At 41.4% G+C, this 26,891-nt stretch overlaps 1 protein-coding gene across 1 annotated transcript in view; it reads right to left on the reverse strand.

Moving 5' to 3' along the window:
- LOC145391603 (putative neural-cadherin 2) overlaps positions 1–26,891 on the reverse strand; it is a 337,197-nt gene that overhangs the window by 46,147 nt on the left and 264,159 nt on the right. The window contains exons 5-9 of the mRNA XM_080266147.1: positions 26,084–26,221; positions 23,669–24,455; positions 3,826–4,059; positions 1,675–1,850; positions 1,380–1,526 (exon numbers count right to left, since the gene is read on the reverse strand). Of these exons, the coding sequence (XP_080122273.1) occupies positions 1,380–1,526; positions 1,675–1,850; positions 3,826–4,059; positions 23,669–24,455; positions 26,084–26,221 (1,482 nt within the window). The remainder of the gene's footprint in view (positions 1–1,379; positions 1,527–1,674; positions 1,851–3,825; positions 4,060–23,668; positions 24,456–26,083; positions 26,222–26,891) is intronic.

Below are 26,891 nucleotides of genomic sequence, written 5' to 3' on the forward strand. Positions count from 1 at the left end.
GATGCAGCAAGTTAATGAAATGAGAGTACCGTTAAGTCTTTGTTTTGTTGATTTTGAAAAGGCTTTTGATAGTGTTTCGAGAGAGACTATGGGGAAGATCATGAGACATTATGGAATACCAGAGGAGTTTGTGAGGGTCATTATGAACATGCATGGGGACACATTTTGTAAAGTGATGGTTGATGGTTGTCTGAGTGATTCGTTTGAAGTCAAGTCCGGAGTAATTCAAGGTGGTGTTCTATCGCCTTTATTATTTATATTGGTCATTGATTACATTATGAAACGTGTTGGAACAGAAACCGGTGCAGGTATACTTTAGGGAGAGAACAGGAAACTTTTGGATTTAGATTATGCAGATGATATAGTTTTGATTTGTGATGGGCCAGAAGAGATGCAGAGAGTGTTGGACTGTTTGGTGAGTGAAGGTCGCAAGGTGGGTTTGGTTATTAATTGTGGAAAAACTGAAATAATCAATATGAATATGGAAAATGCGCAGGAATGTGTAATTGGAGGTATGGTTGTAAAGCAAGTTGATAGGTTTAAATATTTAGGTACTTATTTAGCCAAGGATGGTTCTTTGAACTTTGAATTCGAGGAAAGGTTAAAGAAGGCTAATCAGGCAATGGGAATGCTTAAAAATATTTGGAATAATAACAATTTTTCTGTTCATACAAAAATCAAACTTTATAAGGTAATGGTTAGGAGTATCTTAATTTATGGACACGAGTCTTGGTACAGCACAGTGACTATGGAAAATAAATTCTTGGTGTTTGAAAATAAAGCACTTAGAAGAATATTAGGAGTTAAGTGGTGGGAAAGGATACCAAATAGTAGAATTAGAGAAATAACGGGAGTGCAGCCGATCGATGAATATGTTAAATTCTCACGATGGAAGTGGCTAGGACATGTGTATAGGAGACAGGGAATAGTACGAGGTACACCAGGGTGGGTGGCACTTGGTAGGAGAGGTAGAGGAAGGCCAAAAGAGACGTGGGTGAGGACAATGAGACGGGAAGCTGGAGATGAGTGTTGGGGAGATCTTGAGGAGTTAGCACAAGATAGGATGTGGTGGTGTGAGTTCATCGAGGCCCTATGCATCCCCGAGGGTGCCACAGGAAATGATTGATTGATTGATTGAGATGTCCGAACCATCACTACCCTCTCCTACAAGGTTGCCCACATTTACAAATTAAATCACAAACTGAAGGGAGGTTCCTGCCGGATGAAAATTCAGATAGTTTGGTATTTGGGCTAAAACGAGAAAGGTTTACACTGCCACGAAAATTGCAGTATTGTAATAGTGAAAAGGAACCCTCAGCACTGATGGACCTTGACATGCAGAACTACTGGTGCTGACCCTTAGCCCAAGCAGCACTCACCTTGTCAGTGACCTGCACCGTGAAGCGGAAGCCCCGGCGGTGAGCTTCGTCCTCGTAGTCCAGTGTTTGGTGGGCGTAGATGTGACCCACGGCGCCCACTGACCTCACGCCGAAGTGCTGCCAACCCCACCCACTGGCATGAACAACCTGAGGCAGATACAGACTACAATGCCATGAAACACGTGTCCTCCAATATATGGTAAATAAATATTAATCCAAGGGTATATAGGCGGACATTTTTTCTACCACTACCACCTGGTATCACTGGACCTGTTTGTGAAAGAAGGTAACTCACTCTGTATTGGAAATAGTTTGAAGTATCTGGGTCAAGGACGGAGATCTCGAGGATTGTGGAATTATCAGGGGGACCAACACCCCACGTCTCGTCCACCTCTACCTCCCACAGCTTCTGCTCCAGCTGAGGTGCGTTGTCGTTGACGTCAGCCAGACGCACCACCACCACACCCGTCCCTGAGATAGAGGCGGGATAAACACACACACACACACACACACACACACACACACACACTAACGTCAGCAGGTGAATCTTGGGTTATTTTCAGTTTTTAAAAAATGCCATATCACCATGGGGTTCAATTCTCAGCCATTACAGCAGCCAGTTACTAATGGCCTTATGGCCGAAAACGGTTCCCCTCAAAATTAATTGTAGGTCATCAATCCCATACTTAACATCAGCATTTGAATCACCTAAAGTTAATGCACCAAGTCCTACCTCTCTCTTATATATATATATATATATATATATATATATATATATATATATATATCAATCAATCAATCTATCTATCTATCTATCTATCTATCTATCTATATATATATATATATATATATATATATATATGTCTATCTATCTATCTATCTATAAACACCGAGTTAAGTTAATTCTGATGAATGCTTAACATTCGTTTAAACTATCCTAACCCAACCTAACTAACCTAGCTTAATCTAAACTAAGCTTAATCTAGATTATCCCACCATCACCTAACCACAAATTAAATTAACCTAACCTAAATTAATGCATCCCAATTCACACTCATTTCACCCACTGACGAGGGGTTTCATGAAATTACTGGTTACAGAAATTCACTAATATATATATATATATATATATATATATATATATATATATATATATATATATATATATATATATATATAAATTTTTGTACCCTTATCTAGGAAAGTTAATTGCATGTTTCTGACATTATGCATAACATGATTAGCTGGTGTTGACTTTGGGATGATAACCCTTAGTGTTCGTATCGTTTTTGAAGGCTCCAACATGCTTTCATGCGTCGGCCTTGGTCACCTAATGGCAGCACTCCATGCTGCTCGATCTTTGGCAGCTTCCCTATTTAATCCCTTATCCGTGAGGTCACACTCAATGACCTCGTCCCAGGTCTTTTTTGGTCAACCTCTTGTTACCCTATCCCACCATTAACACTTCTCACACTCTGAACGCAGTTATCATTCTCCATCCTCTTCACATGCCAATCCATCTCAATCTACCCCTCCTCATCACAACATCAATACATTCCAGCCTGATCCTACCTCTCAACTCTTCCAACGTAAACCTAGCCCCCCCCCCCCAGGCCTCACACTCAGGAACGCACTGCACGTCCGCCTAATTATTGCCATTCCTGTACGTTTCAGTCTGCGAATATCCTCTTCCTTTACTGCCAAAGTGTCGCTACCATACAGCATTACACTCCTAACACATGTCGCATACAAAGATCCCTTAACGTGGAGGGAGAGTCCTCTCAATGTCAGAAGAGGCAACAGCTCCCTGAACTTCTTCCATTCACTCCTCACTCTAGCCACAGAGCTAGCTCCAGTCCCACCTCCAGCACATAACATATCTCCCAGATAACAAAACTCTTTCATACACTCAAGACTCCCCAGTAAGTTCAATCCTTTCGCGCCTGGCAATCTCCACACACTCTCCTCGACACCCCACACACATGAAATCAGCATTATCTCGCAGTCTACCTCTAATACCACTACATCACTTAGGCATCCCCTTATCACAAACACTGCACAAGATGGAATTACTTCCCACTCCCTTTTGCCAAATCGCACATGGCCACTCTTCCTCTTCTTTGATAGTACCGCCACCAGCCCTTGATACCATCACTTTTGTTTTATCAACATTTAAGCCCTTGTGCCCCATATCGTCTCTCCATTTCCTATATCATTCCCCCGCGTCCCTTTCATTCTCTGCAGTCAACACCAAATCATCAGCACACAACATCTCCCACGGTGGTCCATTTCTGAAATCATGTGGAAAGGCGTGAAGTACCATAATAAACAATAATATAATTATGTTGCAGCATTAATTGTGCAGCATTCATTTTGGAGCCAGTCATCTTCCCCAGCCACAGCTTGAATTGCTGTCGAGTGCAGGCTTGAATTAACCATTACTCACCCTGCAGGCCACCACCATCTGTGGCCACCACCTGGATCTGGTACTGGGTCGTGATTTCTCGGTCCAGACAACAGACAGACGTCCGCACCAGACCGGTCTTGGGGTCTATTGAGAATATGGGCTCTCCTGTGCGTTCGTACATGGCATTCTTATGGATACCATAGGAGATCCTGGCGTTGGAGCCTTCAGAGTCATCGTCAGCGTCCCAGGCCGCCACCTGTGCCACAGACAAGTCTGGCGAAAAGCAGGGGATGGAAGCTTATGCTCACAAGCATCACAGCAATGTCTACCTATCTCTCTATCTATAGCCAGACGCCTTAACCCCGTATGGGGTGGCCAAAAAAAAATCGCCTCTGTCGCCCTGTCCCTTGCCCTATCGTTGCCCTTCCCCCAATATACACCTCTCTCTCTCATATACCTATCTACTCCATTCCCCACCTCATCCTAGGTCTCTCTCTCCCTCTCCCCCTCCACCTCACTCACTCTCCTAGTTAATCTCTCACTCTCCATCCTCTTCACATGGCCAAACCACCTCAGTGTATTTCTCCTGACACTTTCTGTCACATCTACATCCACATTACAACATTCATTCACTTCCTCATTTGTCAGTCTGTCTCTCGATGTAACTCCACAATATACTTCTAGTTAACAACTCACTAAAGATCTTGTTTCCATCTTCGATTACATTTCCAAATCTACAGTAAAATAATAAGTTGAATAATGATGAATGTTTATGTCTACTCCTTTTGCTGTGAACATAACTGTGCGCAGAGAATAATAATTTTCCACACTCTTCGACCAACGCCATGTTTGCCACTTCCTACCAACACGTGCTGAACTTTACCGAACATAAACTAAGCTTCACCGAACAGGAGCTGAACTTTATCGAACATGTGCTGAACTTTATTGAATATGAACTGAACTTCACCTAATATGTGCTGAACTTTACCGAACATGAACTGAACTTTGCCGAACACAGACTGAACTTCACAGAACATGAACTGAACTTTACCGAACATGTGCTGAGAGAGAGAGAGAGAGAGAGAGAGAGAGAGAGAGAGAGAGAGAGAGAGAGAGAGAGAGAGAGAGAGAGAGAGAGAGAGAGAGTGTCAGTATGAGTTGATTAGAGAGTGAGTGAGGGTGAGTGAGTGAGGGCAACGGAAATAATGACACCGCGTGAGAGTGAACAAAAGTGCAAGGCTGGGTGTGTGCGAAAAAATGAAAACTTAGTGGAAGTGGGAATCAGTATACGAGAATACCAGAGACTGTGAAAGTTGGGGCAGTGCCAGTGAGTGAATGTGAGAGCGAGTGAGTGTGAGGAAAAGTGTGAGCGAATGAGAAGGTGAGGTTTAATAATTATTAGTGGAGTGAGAGAGATAAAAGTGTGAGAAACTTAGTGAGAAAATATGTGTGTGTGAGAGAGAGCAAGTGATAGATATGTAGGCATAATATAACAATTCTATATAACTACGGTATGTAACTGTATAGCTATAGGTAACAATATGTAAAACAGGTAGTTATGTCTGAGTTCTCCAGGAAGAGTTACAGAACACATCCCCTTGCCTAGACGAATCAAGGATGTCAAACACCTCTGATCATGTGTCGGAAACGTGACAGACACACACACACGCACAAACTTATGCACACTTACGCCCACACACTTTATCCGGAAGCTAGAGGGAGATATAAGTCCGATATCACACGTAGGGAAGTTAGTAGAACAGGAGAGAACAAGAGTTAGACAAGGAGAGAGTAATAGGGAGTAGGAGAGTGAGAATAAAGTAGGAGGACAGCAGCTAACACAAACTGTTACTAACCATAGGCTACACGGGTCACGCCAAGCTCGTAAGTTTTATTCAAGTGACTGTCTCACAACAAACTCCGTCAACCCAAATCTTCCTATTTCATCATTCCGCTTAAAATACGAAGAGAATAACGGAACAGAGAAGGCCTACACTGACATCTACAATGCCTCACCATTACTCTCTCCTAGCGACTCTCCCGTCGACGATTCAACCAGATAACCTTCTCTATAGAATCACACCCCTCGGCTACACCTACTTACATTGGTGGCCAGTTGTAAACTACGACAAACTACGCCTTACGAGTTTATACAATGCTTATCGACATTAGTTTATACGTTCATCGATATACGCAGCAGACTACTCTCCTGAACCGCTACAACGGTAAACTACGACAAACTACGCCTTACGAGTTTATACAACGCTCATCGATATTAGTTTATACGTTCATGGATATACGCAGCAGACTACTCTCCTGAACCGCTACAATGATGAACTACGATAAACTACGCCTTACGAATTTACACAACGCTCATCGATATTAGTTTATACGTTCATCGATATACGCAGCAGACTACTCTCCTGAACCGCTACAACGGTGAACTACGATAAACTACGTTCACCTACAGATGGAGTGTGAAACAATGAGTGAGTGAGAAAGTAAGTGAGGATGTGAATGATTGAGAAAGTGAGTGAGGAAGTGAATGAGTGAGAAAGTGAGTGACGAAGTGAATGACAAAGGAAGTGTAAGTTAGGTACACAAACAACGCATAACTTATACTCTGAGTGTGAGAATGAATATGAGAGAGTAGCATGGAAGGATGTGAGTGTGTTAGTGTGAAGGCATGAGGAAAATACGTGTGAGTGACTGAATGTTGATGAGAGTTAATGTGTGTCAGTGAGAGAGCATGAGGATGACTGAACGTGTTACTGAATACGAAAACAAGAATACAGCGTCAGAGAGCGCATACCTCCGCCAGCGTCTATACAAGACACCTCAGATCATCACCACTCTTCCTTGACCCATGACATATATTCCCAAGATTTCAATCACCAGTAACTTTTTTATAGATATCTTGTGGACAAACAGACAAACAAGGATGAATACATAACCTCCTCAACTCCTTCCGCGGAGGTAATAAGTGAGAGAGAGAGAGAGAGAGAGAGAGAGAGAGAGAGAGAGAGAGAGAGAGAGAGAGACCTAACGTCCTAAAACGTCAGAGGGAACGACTGATTGTTAAGCCTGACTAAAATAATTCCAATTCCCTGTATATTGCACAATGAACATTTGGGAAAGTCTGACCTCAGCCTTTGACCTTAACTAAAATTTATTCGTTCAGAAATTCTCCAGATAATTTTAATTTGGCTGTGAACCTCCCAACAATATCGGATTAATTTCTGAGAACTGCCACTGGCTATCTTTTGTGGGGGTTGTAAGAGAGGGTGGGGAGCGGACTCAAGAAGGGTGGGGGTGAAGAAGGATGGCGGTCAATGTGTGGAAAATCTATATAATGACAAATGCTAGAGTCTTTCAAATCAAAATACATGCTAACTTTTATTAGTCTGTCCATTTATTTTAGGATTGTTTAAATGACAGTCCTGCAAGCCCTTCTACTGCTCCAGTAATCATTAAGCTGATAGAATACACATACACGTATATGAAGACTGTATTTCCTAACCAGAAAAATAACAGCTAAGTGAATCTCATTATATTAGTTTGATGACAGCAGGCATCATATGTCCCGTCGCCTCTCCTGCCTCACTTTCCACTGACCTTGAAAATCATTGTGGTGGATCTGCAGCAGACGATGCTTAAATATGAACATAAGAACATAAGAACATGAGAGGATAACTGCGGTTGGCCCATGCTAGGCAGCTCCTAGAAGAGTAACTGAACTATTAGAATGAGATAAGGGCAGCAAAGAAGACGGTTTTCCCCAGCCCTCCAAACCCTCCAGCCGAAGCCGGCAAGAAAAAGTCAGAAAGAAATCCACTCGGAGTCGGTATAGAAAACTTGGCGTGGACATTTTATAGGAAAGTGTGAAAGGAGACTGGAGACTATCGTAGTGTAACCTGAAAAGGAAAAAGTATGATTTAGTATTGCTTATAAGATTTTTTTTTACTATACCTACCCCTTATTTGTCATATGCTTATCTAGCCTATGCTTGAAACTCTCAACGGAAAAGGCAGCAATTACTTTACTACGTAGCTTATTTCATTCGTCTGCTACTCTATTACCAAACCAATTTCTACCTATTTCCTTATTGAAACGGAATTTTTTTAGTTTGAAACCATTACTTCTAGTTCTATGCTGTATGCTCTCTTTAAGTACCTTGCTAATATTTCCCTTGTTTATACCCTTCATCCACTTAAACACCTCAGTTAAGTCTCCTCTTACTCTACGCCTCTCTAGTGAGTGCAGACTTAGTCTTTTCAGTCTGTCTTCATATGACAGGTTCAGAACATCAAGTATCATTTTTGTCATTCTTCTCTGTACATTTTCTAACGAGTTAATATCCATTCTAGGTAAGGACACCAAAATTGTACTGCGTAGTCTAAATGTGGCCTTACTAATGCTGGATAAAGTTGCAGTATTACTTTTGATGACCTATTGCTCACGCTTCTCGAAATAAATCCTAGGACCCTATTTGCTTTATTTCTCGCATTAATACACTGTTGCCTTGGTTTGAGGTCATTACTAACCATAACTCCTAGATCTTTCTCTCATACCGATTTGCTAATTTCTTTGTTATCTAAGCTGTATTTAGTATCTCCAATGGTCTTGCCTATGTTAAGTACCTTAAATTCCATTTGCCAAGTTTTAGACCATTTGGACAATATATCGAGGTCCTTTTGTAAGTTATGGCAATCGTCAGTCGAGTTAATTATACGCCCTATTTTTGTATCGTCGGCAAATCTGCTGATACTGCTGGTGATTCCTAAGTCGGGATCATTTATGTACATAATAAATACTAAGGGACCGAGTACTGAACCCTGTGGTACACCGCTAATTACTAATCCCCAATCCGACTTAATTCCATTTATCAATACTCTCTGCTTTCGTCCTTTCAGCCAGGATTCTATCCATTTTAAGATATCGCCGTCTATACCGTGTGCTCGAACCTTTCTAACTAACCTTTCGTGTGGGACCCTATCAAAAGCTTTACTAAAGTCCAGATAAATAACATCGTAAGCTTTATCGCTATCTACTGCCTCATAGACCTCCGAGAAGAATGACAACAAGTTTGTGAGGCAGGATCGTCCTTGCCTGAATCAGCGCTGCCTTTCATTTATAAGATTAAATCTTTCTAAGTGTTCTCTAATCTTATTTGCCAAGACTGACTCTAACATTTTTCCTACTATTGACGTTAGACTTATCGGACGATAATTCAACGCAGCTGATTTATCACCCTTTTTAAAAATGGGTACTACGTTTGCCGTCTTCCACGCCTCTGGAACTTCTGAAATTAATGAGTCATTAAATAACGTTAAAAGTGGCTGACATAATTCTTTTTTGGTTTCTTTTATAATTTTTGCATATATATCGTCCGGACCTGGCGATTTTTGACGTTGTAACTTATTAATTTCTTTCAATACGTCCTCCTTACTAATGGTTATTTTACTAAGAATATTTTCCGTATTATCATCGTAAATATTTGCTGCTTGATGGACCAGGTCTAGATTTTCCTTGGTGAATACTGATATGAAATAATTATTTAGGATGGAGCACATTTCTTTATCTTCACTGGTAATGTCACCTGATTCTGTTCTGAGAGGCCCTATCCTATTTTTTTTTTTTTTTCTTACGGGACATTTGATAAAAACCCTTGGGGTTTTCTTTCGATTCACTAGCAACTTTAATTTCATAGCTTCTCTTTGCTTTCCCTATCTCCCTGTTTACTTCTCTATTTAAAATCGTGTACCGGTTACGTAAGTGTTCCTCTCCACGCTTTATTTTTCTATATATTCCTTTCCTTTGGCCTATGAGAGATTTTAATCTGTTGTTTAACCATCTTGGTTCTGAATTATTCGTTCTAAACGGTTTTGAAGGGATATATCTATCTTGGCCTCCGTGTATTATATTTACTAACCTGTTATATTTCTCACTGGCCGAACGTCTGCTTGGTACTGGACCTGAGTTAATCTCCGTCACCTGAACTAAACTCCCTCCTATGACCTCACTCTTCCCAGAGACCTGGCGCACATTCCCACCTGTTTCCTGCCCCTCAGCTATGATCTGGGGTTCCCCACTGACCTGGCACTCCCTAAAATAGCTATTCTCCCTGTGGAATACCGTTCAAAAATTAGCTCTTAATTCATCGAAATCTCCTAGACGAAAATTAGGAACGGTGGACGTATTTTCAGTGGAACAGACATCCCAAATAAATCTGAAGTTAATTTCTTCATGATCGCTATTACCAAGTCGTCCACCAACCTCAATATCGCTAACGACATTTTCTTTATTGGCTAAAACCAAATCTAGTATATTATTACCTCTGGTGGGCTCCCTGATATACTAATAAAGGAAATTATCCTGTACTACCTCTAAAGATTCCTCAGACTCTGCATCCCCTGTCTGATTTCTCCAATCTATCCTTGGCAGACTAAGGTCCCCTACAATTATTACTAAGCTGGACTGTGATGCTTTCCTGATTTCCTCCCAAAGGTATTTGCTATCTGCTCTACTTTATTTTGGTGATCTGTAAATAGCTCCTAAGACTAATTTCTCCCTATTGTTACTAATTTCAACCCAGACACTTTCTGTGTCCCTGTTTACTTTAATGTCTGCTTTATTGTAACAGTTTAATGAATCCTGTACATAAATAGCTACCCCATCCCCCTTTCTTCCCAGACGGTTTGACACAAAAATATTATAGCCCTTTATCTGATATTCTGCTAAAAACTCTCTAGTGTCTGTATTCATCCAAGTTTCACTAATAACGGCAATGTCTATTTTCTCTGTACAAATTAAAGCCCTCAGTTCATCAATTTTATTACGAACTGATCTTAAGCCAAATGATGTTATCAGTTTTGGTTGCTGTGATTTCATCATACTGATTTTTAAAGCGCGTGGGGAAAGAAGCAGAAAAGTCGACAATACTTCTGATACCGATTGTACTTTCCCCACAGAGCTGATGAGTTATGCTAGAATTATTTTCTTAATAATGGACTTAGATATCTTACAAATTTGTTATTTAAAAATGGTTCAGTACGTGATATAGTCGATATTAAATAGCAAGACATATAATAATGAGGAATAATGAGTGAATCGTATTGGTGTGCTTGGTAGTTAGTTTTATGGTGACAGGCAATATATACTATAATGATCCGATTTCTGTATGTTTGTTTGTTTGTCTGTTACCGTAACAACAAAAGCTGGAGCTTGTAGTGCAATTTTTGTTAGAGTAAGGTACCATTAAAAGGCTCTAACTTGAAGAATAAAACAATTTCCAGTCCAATTGGGCCACCGGTTTCCGAGCTATGACTTATTTCTGGCCTTTTGTTTAGAGTGGAAGGGATGCCTTCGTCCTTGGTCTGGCATTGAAATTACCAGCACGACAGAAGAGAAGAGAGTGACGTGTTTGTTGTATTATCACTCTCTTGCCTCTCCTTCCTCCCTCCTTGTACTCCTAAAATTGTATAGTATAATGGTATAGTACAATTTAGTATAATGGCAAACACTACTATCCTGCCTTCTCTCTGTCTTTTCCAAACGGGTGTCCGAGCAGGATAAAAATAAGAGAAAATTCCTCGTTCCGTCTCGCTCATGGCGTGAGTAATTCAAATTCCTGTTACCTTTCGACTGAAGATAGGAAGTGACTTGACCGAGCGGTGGCTTTAAGCGAGTACTGTACATATAAACAAAGCTTGCTGCTGATTATGTGGCCAAATTAGATGAACAAATACTACATTCTTACTACCCTCTTACGAGTATTAACTCCCTACCAGTAAATAGGCATCTGCTCCATGTATTCTCTCCCGAATTATAAGCTCCTTCAATACGATGGTCTTTTTTTTTTTCACTGTATTATTACTAAGTCCAGACGTCGTTATACAGGACAGGAGATTTTTATTCAAACTAAAGAGGTTGAATATAATTTTCCTTAACCACTTCACTTCTAGGGCGCTCGCCGGGCTTAACAAAATCTTGTGGTAGCAGCGAGAGTAATGTATAAATGACGTCCTCGTGATGAACGGGTTATTATTATTATTATTATTATTTTCTTTTTCTGGGGGTGGCAGTGATAAAGGAGGAGGGAGCAGCAAGGAGGCTATAGCGCTGCTTGTTGTGTGCCAAATTTACCCCTCCTGAGACCCGCTTCCACAGCTTCCCGCGGATTTACGTCCCAGGTCTTGAGCTGGGAGTGTGAGCCGCTGTGGGAGCCCCGCCGCCTGACACCCACAGATCTCCTCCTCCTCCTCCTCCTCTTCGATATTTTCTAGTGTTTATGGTTATTTTACTATCTCTACCTATTATTCTGACACCCAGGGACCTCCTTCTCCTCCTGATCTCTATATTTTCTGGTTTGTTTATGTTTATTTAACTATATATTTTATTCTGACACTCAGGGATCTCTTCCTCCTCCTCCTCCTCCTCCTCGATAATTTCTGGTGTGTTTATATGTCTATTTTACTGTCTCTGCCTATTATTCTGACACCCAGGGTCCTCCTCCTCCTCCTCCTCGATAATTTCTGGTGTGTTTATATGTCTATTTTACTATCTCTGCCTATTATTCTGACACCCAGGGTCCTCCTCCTCCTGCTTTCGATATTTTCTGGTGTGTTTATAGATTATTTTACTCAATATATCTACCTTTTATCCTGTGGTTCCTGTATCGACTACGGAGGAAAGCAGGGACTTTATTAATACTTGAACTATAAAGCAGACGAAGACCGAGAAAGATTACGGTAACTTAACAATACAGAAGAACTGGATTACAGTATTATGAGTGACAACACAGTACTGGAATGAAAGGAACAGGTAGGCAGGTAAGAGACAGAAAAAAGATAACATTAGATATGCCTTAATGGGATTTAAAAGCTAACTACCAATGAAGATTTATTGTGCTTGTTACACCTTACAGTCCTCTTTTGTGTTACTTAAATCATTCTTCTACTATCGTTTCATTTCGTAAATAAAGGCTCCAACATGCTTGCATGCGTTGGCCTTGGTCACCTAATGGCAGCTCTCCATGCTGCTCGATCTCTGGCAGCCTCCCTTTTCGGCCCCTTATCCCTGAAGTCACACTCTATAACCTCGTCCCAGGTCTTTCTCGGTCTGCCTCTCGCAACCTAACCCCCTGCGTTCACACTTCTCACTTTCTGCACCCAATTGTCATCTCCCATTCTCTCCACATGCCCAAACCATCTCAATCTACCTCTCCTCATCACAACACAAATGCACTCCAGTCCCATCCTTCCTCTTAACTCTTTCATTGTAAACCTGGCCCCCACACCCCCAGCCCTCACATTCAAGGTTTCACTGCACATTCACCTATTCAGTTATTTTTGTACGTTTGAGCCTGCGAATACCTCCTTCCTTTGAAGCCCAGGTCTCACTACCATACAGCTTTACACTCCTACATATGCAGCATACAAGGATCCCTTTGCACGGAGGGGCAGCCCTCTCACTGTCAGGAGAGACAACAGCTCCCTCAGCTTCTTCCAACCACTCCTCACTCAAGCCACAGAACTACTTCCAGCCCAAAACATGTCTCCCCAATAACAAAACTCTTCCCCACACTCAAGGGACTCGCCAGCAAGATTAACTCTATGACGCCTTACAATCTCCACATACTCTCCCCAACACACCGCACGGGAAATTAACCCAATCTCGCAGTCTACCTCTAATACTATTACATTTCTTATGCATCCACTTATCACAAAAACTGCACAAGATAGCATTACCTCCCACACCCTTGTGGCAAACAGTACATGGCCACTCTGGCTCTTCTCTGATAGTACATCCATTAGCCTAAGATGCCATCACCTTTGTTTTTCTATGCATTTACTCTCAAGCCCTTGTGCCCCATACCATCTCTCTTCTTCTCTCGTATTATACTCTGCATAAATTAACGTACAAATGATACTGACCAGCTGTATCCAAAAATAAGTACGTAAGGATGAGGTGTTAGGGACCTTCCTTAACCGCCGGGAACACGAGCCCTGGTGATGAATGGAGTGACTTTTCCAATGAACGTAAGACTCAGGAGGAAGTAGAAAACGTACAGCTTAGAGTCGCAATTGTGTCAAAAATCGAAACAATATATGCACACACACACACACACACACACACACACACACACACACACACACACACACACACACACACACACACACACACACACACACTCACACACACACACACACACACACAGTAGAGAGTCTGTTGACGGAGCGCGTGCCCTTATCAACGAATACATGTTGTTATTTCTCCCATCCTATATCATCAAGAAATATAGGTTGTATTGGATGCAGTTCCATTTAGTGGTACATTATTTTAAGAAAAAAGACATACAATACAGAAGGACAATTAAAGAGACTTGCATATATATAGACTGATTGGAATATAGATAGAATCAAAAGATGATTATAAATATATAAGCAAATATTATAAACACGACAGACACAGAATAGCTCGAGAGAGAGAGAGAGAAGAGAGAGAGAGAGAGAGAGAGAGAGAGAGAGAGAGAGAGAGAGAGAGGGGGGAGGGGGAATTATGAAAAGAGAATTTGAGGTTGATAATTTGGTGGAGAGAGAAGAATGGGAAAAGGTAACGGATGGCTGCAGAGGAGGAAAGATGTACGAAAGGAAAGGACTAGAAAGTGAATATGAGAGGAGAGGCAAGAATAAGTGAGAAAAAGATAAAGAATGAAAGTAAAAGGAAGAAATATTACGAAAAGAAAGAAATGGGGAATGAAGAGAACCGGGGATAATGAGAAGGAAATGATGAGGAGTAAACGGAGGTAAATGAAAGAAATACGGGAAAGAAAGGAGGGAGAAACTGACAGAACAGGGAAGAAAGCGAAAAAGAAAAGATGACTGAAGGAGAAAGGAAAGGAGTGTTATGAGGACGAATATAAGAAAACATGAAAAATGAAAGAGAGAAGAAGAAGAATTTTTGAAAGGAAGTGAACATATTTTGAGGTGACAGCAAAGTCGAAAGAAACCTAATTATTAATAACAGCTTTCTTTGACTTTTCTCTCTTATACAAGTTATACCTTTCATCCTCTCTCATGATTTTTTTACCCCTTCATTACGACACCTTTCTCCTAAGTCAAATTAAGGACACTTTAAGTACGGCTTCCTATCCTGAGTAAGTGTCTGAGTGCAACAAAAATACATTAAAAAAAAATTGGTCTGAAGGGAATGGTCATATCCTCGTGTGCCCTGAAAACTGTCTAGCATCTCTTCCTTTGCGATTTATCTCTACTGTTTAATCTGACTTTTTGTGTGGGTGTGTGGGAACTTATCGAGTCATCCTGCTGTTACTGAGATGCAATGCTCTGGGTGGGTGGGCGAGTGAGTGGGTGGGCTGGTGGTCGGGTGGATGGATGGGGGAAAACAGGTCAGTTGGTCAATCAGTTCAAGATGGAAGTAATTCCATAGAGGAAAAAAAAAAATGTATCAGGAAAACAGTTAAGTCCCCCATGGGCAGAAAGTAGGCTTATGGGGGAATAAATACGTCTCGTGAGGGAAAAATAAGTCCATGAGAAAAGGGAAGGTCAGGCCCACGAGAAATAGGTACCTGTACATCCCTCTCTTGGGGAAAAATATCTCCATGGAAAATGTACGTCCCTCATGTGTGAATGTCAATGGGGTAAGAAACAAACCCAATCTGGGAGGAAAACCGGTCCATGGTAAGAATATGCAAGTGAAAAATAGGTCCATTAGGGAATAGTCCATGAGGGAAATGGGCCCAAGTGGGAAAATAAGACCAACATGTGAAAATAGGTTCGTTGGAGACATTACATTCGTGTGGGAAATATGTATCTCCCAACACAGATAAGAGGTCCATGGAGCAAAAGGTGTGTGGGGAAAATAGGTTCATGGAGGAAATATATCCACGGTGGAATACAGGTCCAAAGGAGAAAATAATAGCGCGTGAAAAGCGCTGCAAGAGAGAGCAGATCCATGGGGAAATTGGTGGATGGGGGTAAATCTCTAGGTGGTGTAGCCTGAGACGGGCTTATGTTGCTAGTTTTGTTTGACAATTTAATCCTTTAGAGGATGGGACCTTACTTTTATTTTTAATGCAAGTAAGAAAGAACCAAAGGCCTGTGGCCCACAAACTGCTCCCACCATAAAAAAAATAAATAAATAAATAAATAAATAAAACAACAGAGCCAACTTCAAGATAAGTTCATTTCGAGATGCCTGGATACACTGCGTTTGAATGACTGGAGATCATAGGCAGTAGGAAAAACAGACAGAGGGAGACAGTTCCAGAGTTGACCTGTTGCATACGTGAAGGTTTGACAGTAGCTGTTATTTCTTGCATTAGAGAGTTGGACAGAAAAGGCATGAGAATTTGTTGCTACACGGGTGCTTCGTGCTCACCGTAGTGGTGGAGAGATGCAAGCAGACAGTTTAGAGGAGCAGTGACCAATGAAGTAGCGAGAGAAAAGAGATAAAGATGCAACAGTGCAGCAACGGCACAGAGATTGAAGGGAGCCAGTAGGAGGAGGAAAATTAATATAACGAAAAACCTTTGACTCCACCCTGTTGAGATGAGCTGTATGGGGGGAGCCTCCCCACATATGAGAGTCGTACCCTAAACAGGGGGAAATAAAACCCGTGTATAAAGTCAACAACTGTGCAGGGGTAAAGAAGGTACGGAGTCGGCTTAGCACACCTAATCTCCTGGAAGCAGATTCTACAAGAGAGGTAATAATTATGTTCTTTCCAAGATACATCCCGAGAGAACGAAACCCCAAGTATGTTTAAAGATGTCACCATATGATTTTACGAAGCTGATAGAAGCATTCTTTTTAAAGGGCTAATATTCTTTCTCAGGTTACCAGTAGTTTATATTTAACCACATCATTTCAAAAGCAGTAAACAAGAAAATATTGATGTGCTATATATGTCCTTAAAAGATACTAGTCAAAGCAGGTTTCTGTTGTTGTTGCTATTATTATTATTATTATTATTATTATTATTATTATTATTATTATTATTATTATTTATACTACTACTACTACTACTACTACTACAATCATCATCATCATCATCACCATCACCCATCATTTCATATTAGTTTATTTATTTTTGATAACAGTACAGCATCTTACCTTCGTATGAACTCCAGCCACCATCAATCACATAAAGAGACCTATGGTATATATTCAGTGTTATGCTACCGCCGTGTGGGGGTCGGCTATTAGCATTAACTACACTGCAGGTTAAGCTTCATTCATATTAATGCCTTTGTTTCCCTGACGTAATAAAAAGCTTGGGTAATGCTATATTTTTCGACGTTCCAGGACTCTCCCTAATTATTTTGCAGGACACAGAGTTGCGAGTGCCAATTATAGGGCGGAAAAGAGCATCAGTTTTAATGATCTATCATCATATTTTCAGGTGATTTCCATAGCGTGAGTTATTGTAAGGCCAGTGGTGGTGATGAAGCACTGACATCGACATCTATTATTACTATTATATACTTCACTGTGATGACGTACTGTAAGGCCAGTGGTGGTGATGAAGCACTGACATCGACATCTATTATTACTATTATATATTGTACAGAGTCCGTAACTTCTTCGCCGATGAGCAGTTAGCTATAATTTATAAGAGTCATGTGCGCTCTCAGCTTGAATATTGCTCACCCTTGTGGAATGGTTGTGGAGAGGTTGCATTAAGACAACTAGACAAAACTCAGAATAAAGCTGTTAGAATCATTAACAACCCTGCCATTACATATAAACTACCTCCCCTGCAAGTAAGAAGGAATGTTGCCTCCCTTGCATTATTTTACAGATATTTTTTTGGCAAATGCTCAGACGAAGTTGCGTCCATGGTGCCACCTCTCCATGCCTTCCCTCGTGCTACACGGGCATCTGGTAGCGCTCATGACCGGAATGTCACTCAACCATATTGCAGAACTTCTGCCTATCAGAATTCTTTCATTCCCCGAACTGCATCTCTCTGGAACTCGCTTCCCCAGAGTTGTTTTCCTCCAAATTTCAACCTACAACTGTTCAAGTCTAACTGTTACAGATATTTTATGAACAGAGGACACCAGTAATCTGGTGTATGGATTATTTTTTTTCTCCATTTGTTTTTCCTTCCTCCGTTCTGTTATTTAAAAAAAAAAAAAAAAAAAAAACTTCATTGTGATGACGTACTGTAAGGCCAGTGGTGGTCATGAAGCAGTGACATCGACATCCATTATTACTATTATATACTTCATTGTGATGACGTAATATTCCTTTCTCTCTCTCTCTCTCTCTCTCTCATCCATTATTTCTCTTAAATCCATCGCTAGGATAATGTGCTCTCTCTCTCTCTCTCTCTCTCTCTCTCTCTTGCTAGCGTCAGACAAATACATTTAGCTCAGGTACAAGTTTTTAGACAGAAGGATCTTAGGCCCGTCCCCCCCCCCCGATAAGCAAGCTCCCTAACACCTCTTCCTAAGCGACTTATTTCGTTTATTACTCCTTGTTATCCTGTGGTATTTGAATGATTCTATAGCCATACTCAACATAAATAGCTTACACAGTTATATTAACTGACCAAAACCAGAAATAAATCGCTAAGGAAGGGGTGCAAGGGAATCTTAAGTGACAAGAGTACGGGTGCTAGAATAACCCCTTCTCTGCGGCACATCTTCCTTAAGGTGGCTTTTATTTTGGGGCAGTGGCCTGATTAGTACGAAAAAAAAAAAAAAGACCATCTGATCATCAAGTATCCATCACTGTATTTTCAGTGGGTTAATTAACTTCCATGATAGCTTGGGAGGCCCATCATCCACTCATTCAATGTAGTGTTGCCCTCAGGTGATTCTAGACAGAGTGGCAAGAAAGAAGGTTTCTTCTATCCCAGGATATAATTTACCACGTTGGGTGGTAGCCATATAACAAAATTATCCCTGGTGGTCTAGTGGTTTCAGGCGCTACAACCATATGGGGCCGCAAGGGTTACATCTGAGGGTTAGTTGGGGTTTACTGTTCACATAATGTCACTCAGGGGCAAATGAGGCTGGTCACCCTCGCCATAAAAGTCGGAACAACGTAGCCTATCCTTTGTACGCCCCTGATAGGGATGATAGAATGATAAAAAATCATTTCAAACACATGATGTATTACAGTAAAGCCAATGCTGAATTAATGCAGAAAATGAATCGATATCCGCTGTAACTGCTATACTCCCCTAACTCTAACCTGGACCAGATTTTCGTCCCTTTACTGCTATTTCACATAGCTCGATAGAAGAACAGTATTATATTACAGGTGAACACCTTTTCCATGGCACTTCTTCGTGACTAGCATCATATTTCATAGCTAATACATTGTTGCAACTGAGAATTTAAGATGGAGAGATGTCAGTTTCAGGCCAGATGAGCATAAAGCAGGTAGAACTCCTTCACCAAGATGGCATCTAGTTAGCTATATTTTGGCTTCTTCACCACAATAGGTCTTATCTGCTTATTATTGCCCCTTCACTACGATACCGTCTCATCTGATTCATTTTTGCTTCCTCCAAACGATTTGATCCAATTTAGGGGATTCTTGTTCTAACAGGGTGGATTATTATTAACCCCTTCACCACTACAGTGCTTAATACAATCGTCTGTTGGTAACCTCAAGTTAAGAACAAAAACACGTCACAGCCCTATACAGTATTAGGTAAAATCTATTATTCCTATGTAAGAGTTAATCGTTACTCCCAATCCTTCATGTATGCAACTGGTTAATTCTGGAACTGTCTTCTGTCTGTATTCCTGACTGCCTCTGACCTCTAGTCTTTTAAACGCAGTGTGTCCAGGCATCTCGAAATGAATGATCTTGACTTAGTCTTTTTTCTTTCTTTGGGGGGGACAACCTTATGCGCTTCTTGTCTTTGGTTTTTTCTTCCTTGTATAAAGAAAATGTGCTGAATAAAACCGTCTGGAGGTAGTAGTGGTAGTAGTTGTTCCCTAGGCAGTCTGGCCGAACAGCCCCTAGTCCCTTAGGAAGGCCATGGCCGAGACCGGGCTTTCCCACAGAGCTCTCAAAGAGTGTATGTTGTGTTGTTGGCGTAGGTGATTGTGTGCAATGCAGTCTTCCATAATGTGCTTAATAGTATGGCGTGCTGTGTTGCATCCTGGACAGGCATCAGCGACGGAGTCATCCAGCCTCTTTTGGTAGCTTAAGAGGGCTGGATGGTGCCCACATCTCAGCCTGGCCAGGTGGACCCTGTCCTCACGAGGAAGATAGGATTCAGAAGGGTGGATGTCAGGAGGCCGTGCATGCAGCTGTGTGTTGTCTTTAAGTGACTGAACGGAGCGGCGAGTGATCTGAGTGTGGATATGCTTGCGGAAGCTGGTCTGAGGTGGGCGAGGGGGGAGAGATGACAGTATTTGTGTATGGTATCGTGTGCTGGGTGTTGTTTTGATGTTCCTTGGTGTGGGTGGATGTGCTGCCATGTACTGCAGTGGATGTTGTGGGTTTGTGGAGGCTGCAGCAAGAAACTGGGTGCCTCTCATGTCTAGGTGATCCTTGACCTTCAGGACTTTGGTTTCTTGATGTAGGTGGTCTGTTGGTGTAGTGGCTGTGCAGCCTGTGATTATTTTTAGGGCCTTGTTCTGTATGGTCTGTAGAGTGTTGCAGTGTGTTTTGGTGAGGTTAGAAGCCCAGGCAGGGCTTGCATAATTCATCACTGAACGTATGTATTGTTTGTATACTGTGGTGGTGGTTTCTTTGTTGTGTCCGAGTGTTGTATGGGCAAGTGACCTCAAAGCATTGAGTCTTGGTGTTATTTTATTTTAAATGTTTGTGATGTGTTGTTTAAATGACATTGATGTATTGTATGTTACACCAAGGATTTTGTGTGTGTGTGTGTGTGTGTGTGTGTGTGTGTGTGTGTGTGTGTGTGTGTGTGTGTGTGTGTGTGTGTGTGTGTGTGTGTGTGGTAGAGGAGTGTTGTTTATGGTGAGGTGTGGGATGTGACTGTGTTCTGCTGTCCAGTTTGTGAGAAGAGTCACTGTAGATTTGGCTGGGGCTATTTTGAGCCTGTTTGTGGTGAACCATTCGTGTAGTGTGTTGAGGTAAGGCTGAATGATATGTGCAGCTGTGTTTGCGTTTTGGTGCGTACATGTAAGTGTTATATCATCTGCATAGGAAGCTATGTGTATCTGTGGTGTGTGGGGTGTGGGTACGTTGTGCATGTACAGTATAGATTAAAGAGTGTAGGGGACAAAACAGATCCTTGGGGGACGCTATTTGTGAAGTTTCTGATGTTAGAAGACTGACTGGCAAATGTTACGTGTGCACATCTGCCTGCTAAGTAGTTTGCCAGCCATCTTTTTGTGTTATTGTGCATGTTTGTGTTGAGTATTTTGTTTGTGAGGTTGTGGCGGGGGATGGCATCAAAAGCTTTGCTAACGTAGGAATAGTCGTAGCAGCAGTAGTTGCAACCCCAGGCTCATCTGAACGTGAACCTGGTGGACTGCAAGCCAAAGATGCCATTCTGCAGTCCACCATCCTCTTGCCGGGGAAAGAGGGAAGGAACTGAGAGATTTTTGTATAACCGGGCAGCTCCACCGCCCAGTCATATCGGTGCGACCACTTGAAGGCGTCCCTCTCCAGCATCGACAGGAAATGCAAACACTAGAACACATCCCAATGAAAGTACTATTACATCGGAAGAGGCTTTTCCCTGAAGCAACCTTGTCATTTGACCGGTGGATACAAAATACCAGATTACTTGTATTTTTTTCTTCCACGATCTGTGTATGAGCAATGGAAAAAAAAATGCGACTGATGGGAAGGATTGTTTTTTTCTTTTGTCAACACTCCCAGGCTTCTATGACTCCATCCCTGGTGAAAAAACTGTCTAACTTTGGCAAAATTATGATGCTTGAAATGTGCCGATCATGGAAGACTTGTGAGCAGAAAACCGATATGGTTTTTATTTATATGTACACCGTTCGTGGTGCTATTAAATCCTTCTTAATACGACAGTGTGTGTGTGTGTGTGTGTGTGTGTGTGTGTGTGTGTGTGTGTGTGTGTGGATAAGTAAATAGGGAGTGTGTCGTCCTGTCTCGGCTACCTCCCTTTCTTTGGGGAAGCAGCCTAGGCATACAGATATAGATAAAAAATCGCCTGGTAGTAGTGACAATAAATTACAGTAGAGTGTGTGTCATCCTAGTTAAGGGTTTAAACGCCAAGCCAAAGACTGAAACAATTATGGTGCAATGCAAGAGGAAAAAGTTACTGTTATGTGCAAAATTCAGGAGAACGTCAATCAAACACCAGAATGGACCCAGCGATTTCCATTAAGCAAAAGTTAATCAGTCAGTTCCTTGCCATTATTTGGTTTGTTTTTGAAGGAAGATCTAACAACACGGGGCAATGCAGCAATCTTCTAATCCTGTCCTTACTGTGAGAAAAATCATAGTTGCAGCGGAGAATTTAAAGTTGATTTGCTTGTGAAGTTCAGCTCTGATTCCACATTCTGTTTTCTTGTCGATTGAACAGGATTTCTAACGCCCCATACTTATCTGTTTCCTATTTTTAGCAGAACTCGGTGTGTGTGTGTGTGTGTGTGTGTGTGTGTGTGTGTGTGTGTGTGTGTGTGTGTGTGTGTGTGTGTTTGTGTGTGTGTGTGTGTGTGTGTGTGTGTGTGTAATTTTTATCTTCTAAGATCTCTTGAACTGTGACAAATTCAGCAAATCTCCTAAGCTGAAAATAACTGTCTGGCGGTGTGTATATATACATACTATATATCCATCCATTCATCCATCATCCAATCCTACGTTGCCCCATGAAGTGCGTAGGAGCCCGGGGCTAGGCAGTTGGTCCTGACATTTAAGATGAGAGTGACCAGCCTCACTCATCCCTGAGTGGCATTACATGAGCAATAAACCCCAACCATCCCTTGGATATAAACCTTCTACTGTATATATATATATATATATATATATATATATATATATATATATATATATATATATAACAGAGAGCGATAAGGACGTCTTCGTACATAAGGGGTTATATTATGGTAAGACTTGTGATCTGAGTACGAAATTTGATTATCCCTCTGCTAGAGATTGTGGTGTGCTAAAAATACGAGTCCACGCTAATTGTTAATCTAATTTTCGTTGTTGAGATTGATACGATATGTAAATCGTATCTCGAAAGTTGAAGAACACGAAGGTCACTAGTATAATTCACGCCACTGGACAACAGCTAGTCGTATATACAGAAACGATTATCAAAATATAGTATTGACTTTATAAAATGAATCAAGTTAATATGAGAATAATATATGCTTTGCAATACTCACGTTGATCATATACTCGTATGTGATTAAGCATATCAGTCTTTCCCAACTACGTAAAGTTTGTGACGCGTTACCTGTGAGTTCTCGTGGGCTAAACCGTCTGGCTTTATTCAGAATAATATTTCCAGTGGTGGGTCTTGCAGTGAAAGGCGCAAAAACCTTAATTATTCACAATACAGAGTTCCAGATTCTTTATCATCTTACCTTTTAATATTATTCATTAATACAATGTTACAACAAGGCTGTAAAAAGTCCACTTCTCATTACTGTCAAGATCCTAGTAATTAACACCGATACCAACATTCTGTCAACTGACCCATGACCAAGAATCAGTCACCAAGACTCACGATATATAGCAGTCTGGAACGATATACAGCAGCTTAGAAGAAACTCAAGAGAAATATACTTAAGATTTCCAAGCCTTGTATATAGGGCTAACTTACCGTAAATCAGGAGTGATTCTGACGAATGATCGGTTATCGACTGAATCACGGCTCAGGATTTACTTACCGATATCCACTAGTAAAACTGTCCCACCACACCCCAACTCACCGATGGGTCCGTTTTCTTGCACCAGACCAAACATGGTTGTGTTTGGGAAGACGGGTGGGTTGTCGTTGATGTCCTTCACTCTGATGGTGACCTCCGTCTCGGCTACGTGTACCAGCGACCCACCGAGGCCATGCAGGCCCCGACCCGACCCAGCCTGACGTCCACTTTCGGGATCAGTCACGTTGCCGCCACACATGTCACGCTGTTCATCCTCCACCCACTCCCTGAAGATCCTCGCTTCCTCTCCATCCTGATCTTTTGATACCCATCTCATAATGTTTCTCGCTTCCTCCTCATCCTGGTTCTCCTCCACCCACTCCCTGAAGCTCTTCCCTCCTTCCCCTGACCTCCTGGCCCTCCGGCCACTCGGATTAGCATCAGCACCATACTCCAGCTGGGTGGCCTCTTTGTCCACACTTACTATGGCCTGGCCATGGAAGACTCTATCTGGCCTCTTAGTCGCGGGCTTACTATGTTGATTTTCACTTCCAGTATATGTTTCATTTCTTGTTAACGACACGTGCTTTGACCTTTTAGTCCAGCCATATCTCTTCCTAATGCCATACACACCATTTGATTTTCTTCCACTGTTTGCACTGAACACAAACTCACGTGCTGTTCTTCTCTGTCGTCCGGTGTTGTGGTGTGTAGTGGTGGCGTTTGTGACCTTGGCCTTGCTAGCCCGGTAGCGTTGCATGGCCTGGCGGCTCCACAGCGCCTGCCCGTCCCTCACCTGCACCCGCACCTTCCACACCGCCTTACCTCGAGGCGGGTCGCGATCCAGTGCCTGCAGGGAAATGTAAAGGCCACATCCTGAAATAAGTACTATATGTTTCAGCTTGACTGAAGTGGAAAGAGGAAGAAAATATATGAACTATGGATAGGACTAGACACAGTACAGATAAAAAGACAAGGCTAATTACATAAAAAATACAATAATGCTGCACAATTTACATAAGATCTTATCAGAGTGTAATGGAGGCTGTGCTTGCATCTTCGGAATTGCCAGAAATGAAATGAAAAATCAGCTATGAAAAAGAGGTGGTAATCTTGAAGGAGCTTAGGATGGCGGATGCTTCCTGATGTAGACGATATTTGATCAAACGTTAAAATATCGGGGTGAGATTGCAGTCGCCTAGTTGCATACAGTTTTAAGAATTTCACTGGAGCAAGAACGGGTGTTTTAAAACAGAAGGGGAGATATAACTGTGTCGTTATATAAAAGGAAGGAGTAGACAGAATAAAGTATGAGGATTTCAGTGGTATTAATCTGCTCAGTATAGTAGGGAAAGTGTATGGAGAATAGTGACTGATGGAGAGACTAGTTAAGAGGAGAACGGGCAGAGGTTTTCAATGGGTAAGAGTGTGTGGACCTTATTTTTCTTTTTCAAAGAAAATAAATGAGGTTTATATACGCACGAGAAGGAAGCTACAAGTAGCATTTATGGATTCGCAAAAGGATAAACAGGATAAACAGACATGCATGCTTAGTGTGAAGAAATCAGAATATATGGAACAAGTCGTGAACTGCTGAATCCCACAAATAATGCACACAGTGAAACAAAATCAATGATAAATGTGAAAGGAAAGTTTACTAAGGAATATCATGTAAGATTAGGTCTGATATAGAGGTGTGCGATTTCTCTTTGTAGCTGGATATGCGACTGGATGAATAGGGTAAGTCAGGGAGAGGGTAACGGACACAGGGGATGAGAGGAGGTGATACATCTTGAATCTTAAGAAGAAGTGCAAGGATTCAATACAATATTGTTTGCAGATGGTGCTGGAAATGAGGGAGGAAAATTGAAGACACTGTAAATTTAGAAGCGTGCATAGGCAGAGAAATTTCAAGATGAATGCAAGATAAAGCAGTCACTGTGTCATTTATGAGAGAGGCACTGATTACTAGAGATATTCTGTAGAAGTGAACGGTTCAATGATGAGTGTGTGAGGGAGATTAAAGACCTGGAAGTCTATTTAGAAGAGAAATTCAGTATTAAAGCACACCCTCTGTAACTGTATATTGGTGAAAATGCCGACTTACGGATGTGAAAAGTGAACAATGTCACTATAGCCATAGCTGAGAATACTAAAACTGCTTTATTAATCTAGAGAGAGCATGTGGTGGGAAGCGGACAGATAAGTGGATAAAACAGCCAGTATACAGATAGAAGTAACAGATTTAGTTACGAAAAAGTACCGTGATTGCCTCAACATATGAAACGAATGATGAAAGCAAGACTGATGGGAGAATGATGAGGGGAAAACCAGGAATTAAATGAAAAGATAACGTGGAAGATTATTTAAAGGAAGACAAGCAGAGACGTAAGAGATAACTGAACACAGTAGTTTCGAGGCTTTATGGAATTTGGTGTCTGACGTCATGCAAAAAACATAAAAACCATTTCAACTTACCCTGAGCTGGACGAGTTCGCCTGTGAGTGAGTTGATGGTAAAAAATGCATCGTCAGGGGCATACCCGTCCACACCGTCACCTCGCACCGTGTACAGCAGTCCGTGGTGGTCCATGATGTCCTGGTCCTCCGCCACCACCTGAGGGCAGACAGGCGGGGCACTTCATACCAAGAATCAAAGCAGGTTATTCACGGATCTGGACTTCCAAAGAAAGCTATTCATGGCTCTACACAGCATTCCTGAAGTTATTAATGGCTTCGCACTGAATTCTCGGAAAGTTATTCTCAGTGAGGAAGAGATATCAGACAAAACCAAGCATGGAACTGAAGTGTTTATCCTATCAAACACATGAAGATTCGTAAATGCAAGGATCAATGGATTCAAAGAGGCTCTTCAATGTGAGAGACAATGGTAAAACAATAAAAAGTGAAATGATTTGGTCTGAGAGTTATTCCTCTTAGACACTGGATATTCTTGTGATTAGGAAAACCTAATGACACTGACAAAGCAGTTGTAACATTAACATTATATACGAAATGACACTTTTAAAAAAATAAGTGATGCTGATATAATACAGCTGATGACGTGACTAAAAATACCCGGCGAAATTAACAAATATTATTCCTGGTATCGTACACAAAATACATAATACTATATATATATATATATATATATATATATATATATATATATATATATATATATATATATATATATATATATATATATATAAATGACACTGATACAAACACCCAGAGTACTAACAATGATGACACTGATACAAACACCCACAGTACTAACAGTGATG

The sequence above is a fragment of the Coenobita brevimanus genome, chromosome 19 (genome assembly GCF_032717465.1).
Source record: "Coenobita brevimanus isolate Jiangsu-jjx chromosome 19, ASM3271746v2, whole genome shotgun sequence".
NCBI lineage: Eukaryota > Metazoa > Arthropoda > Malacostraca > Decapoda > Coenobitidae > Coenobita > Coenobita brevimanus.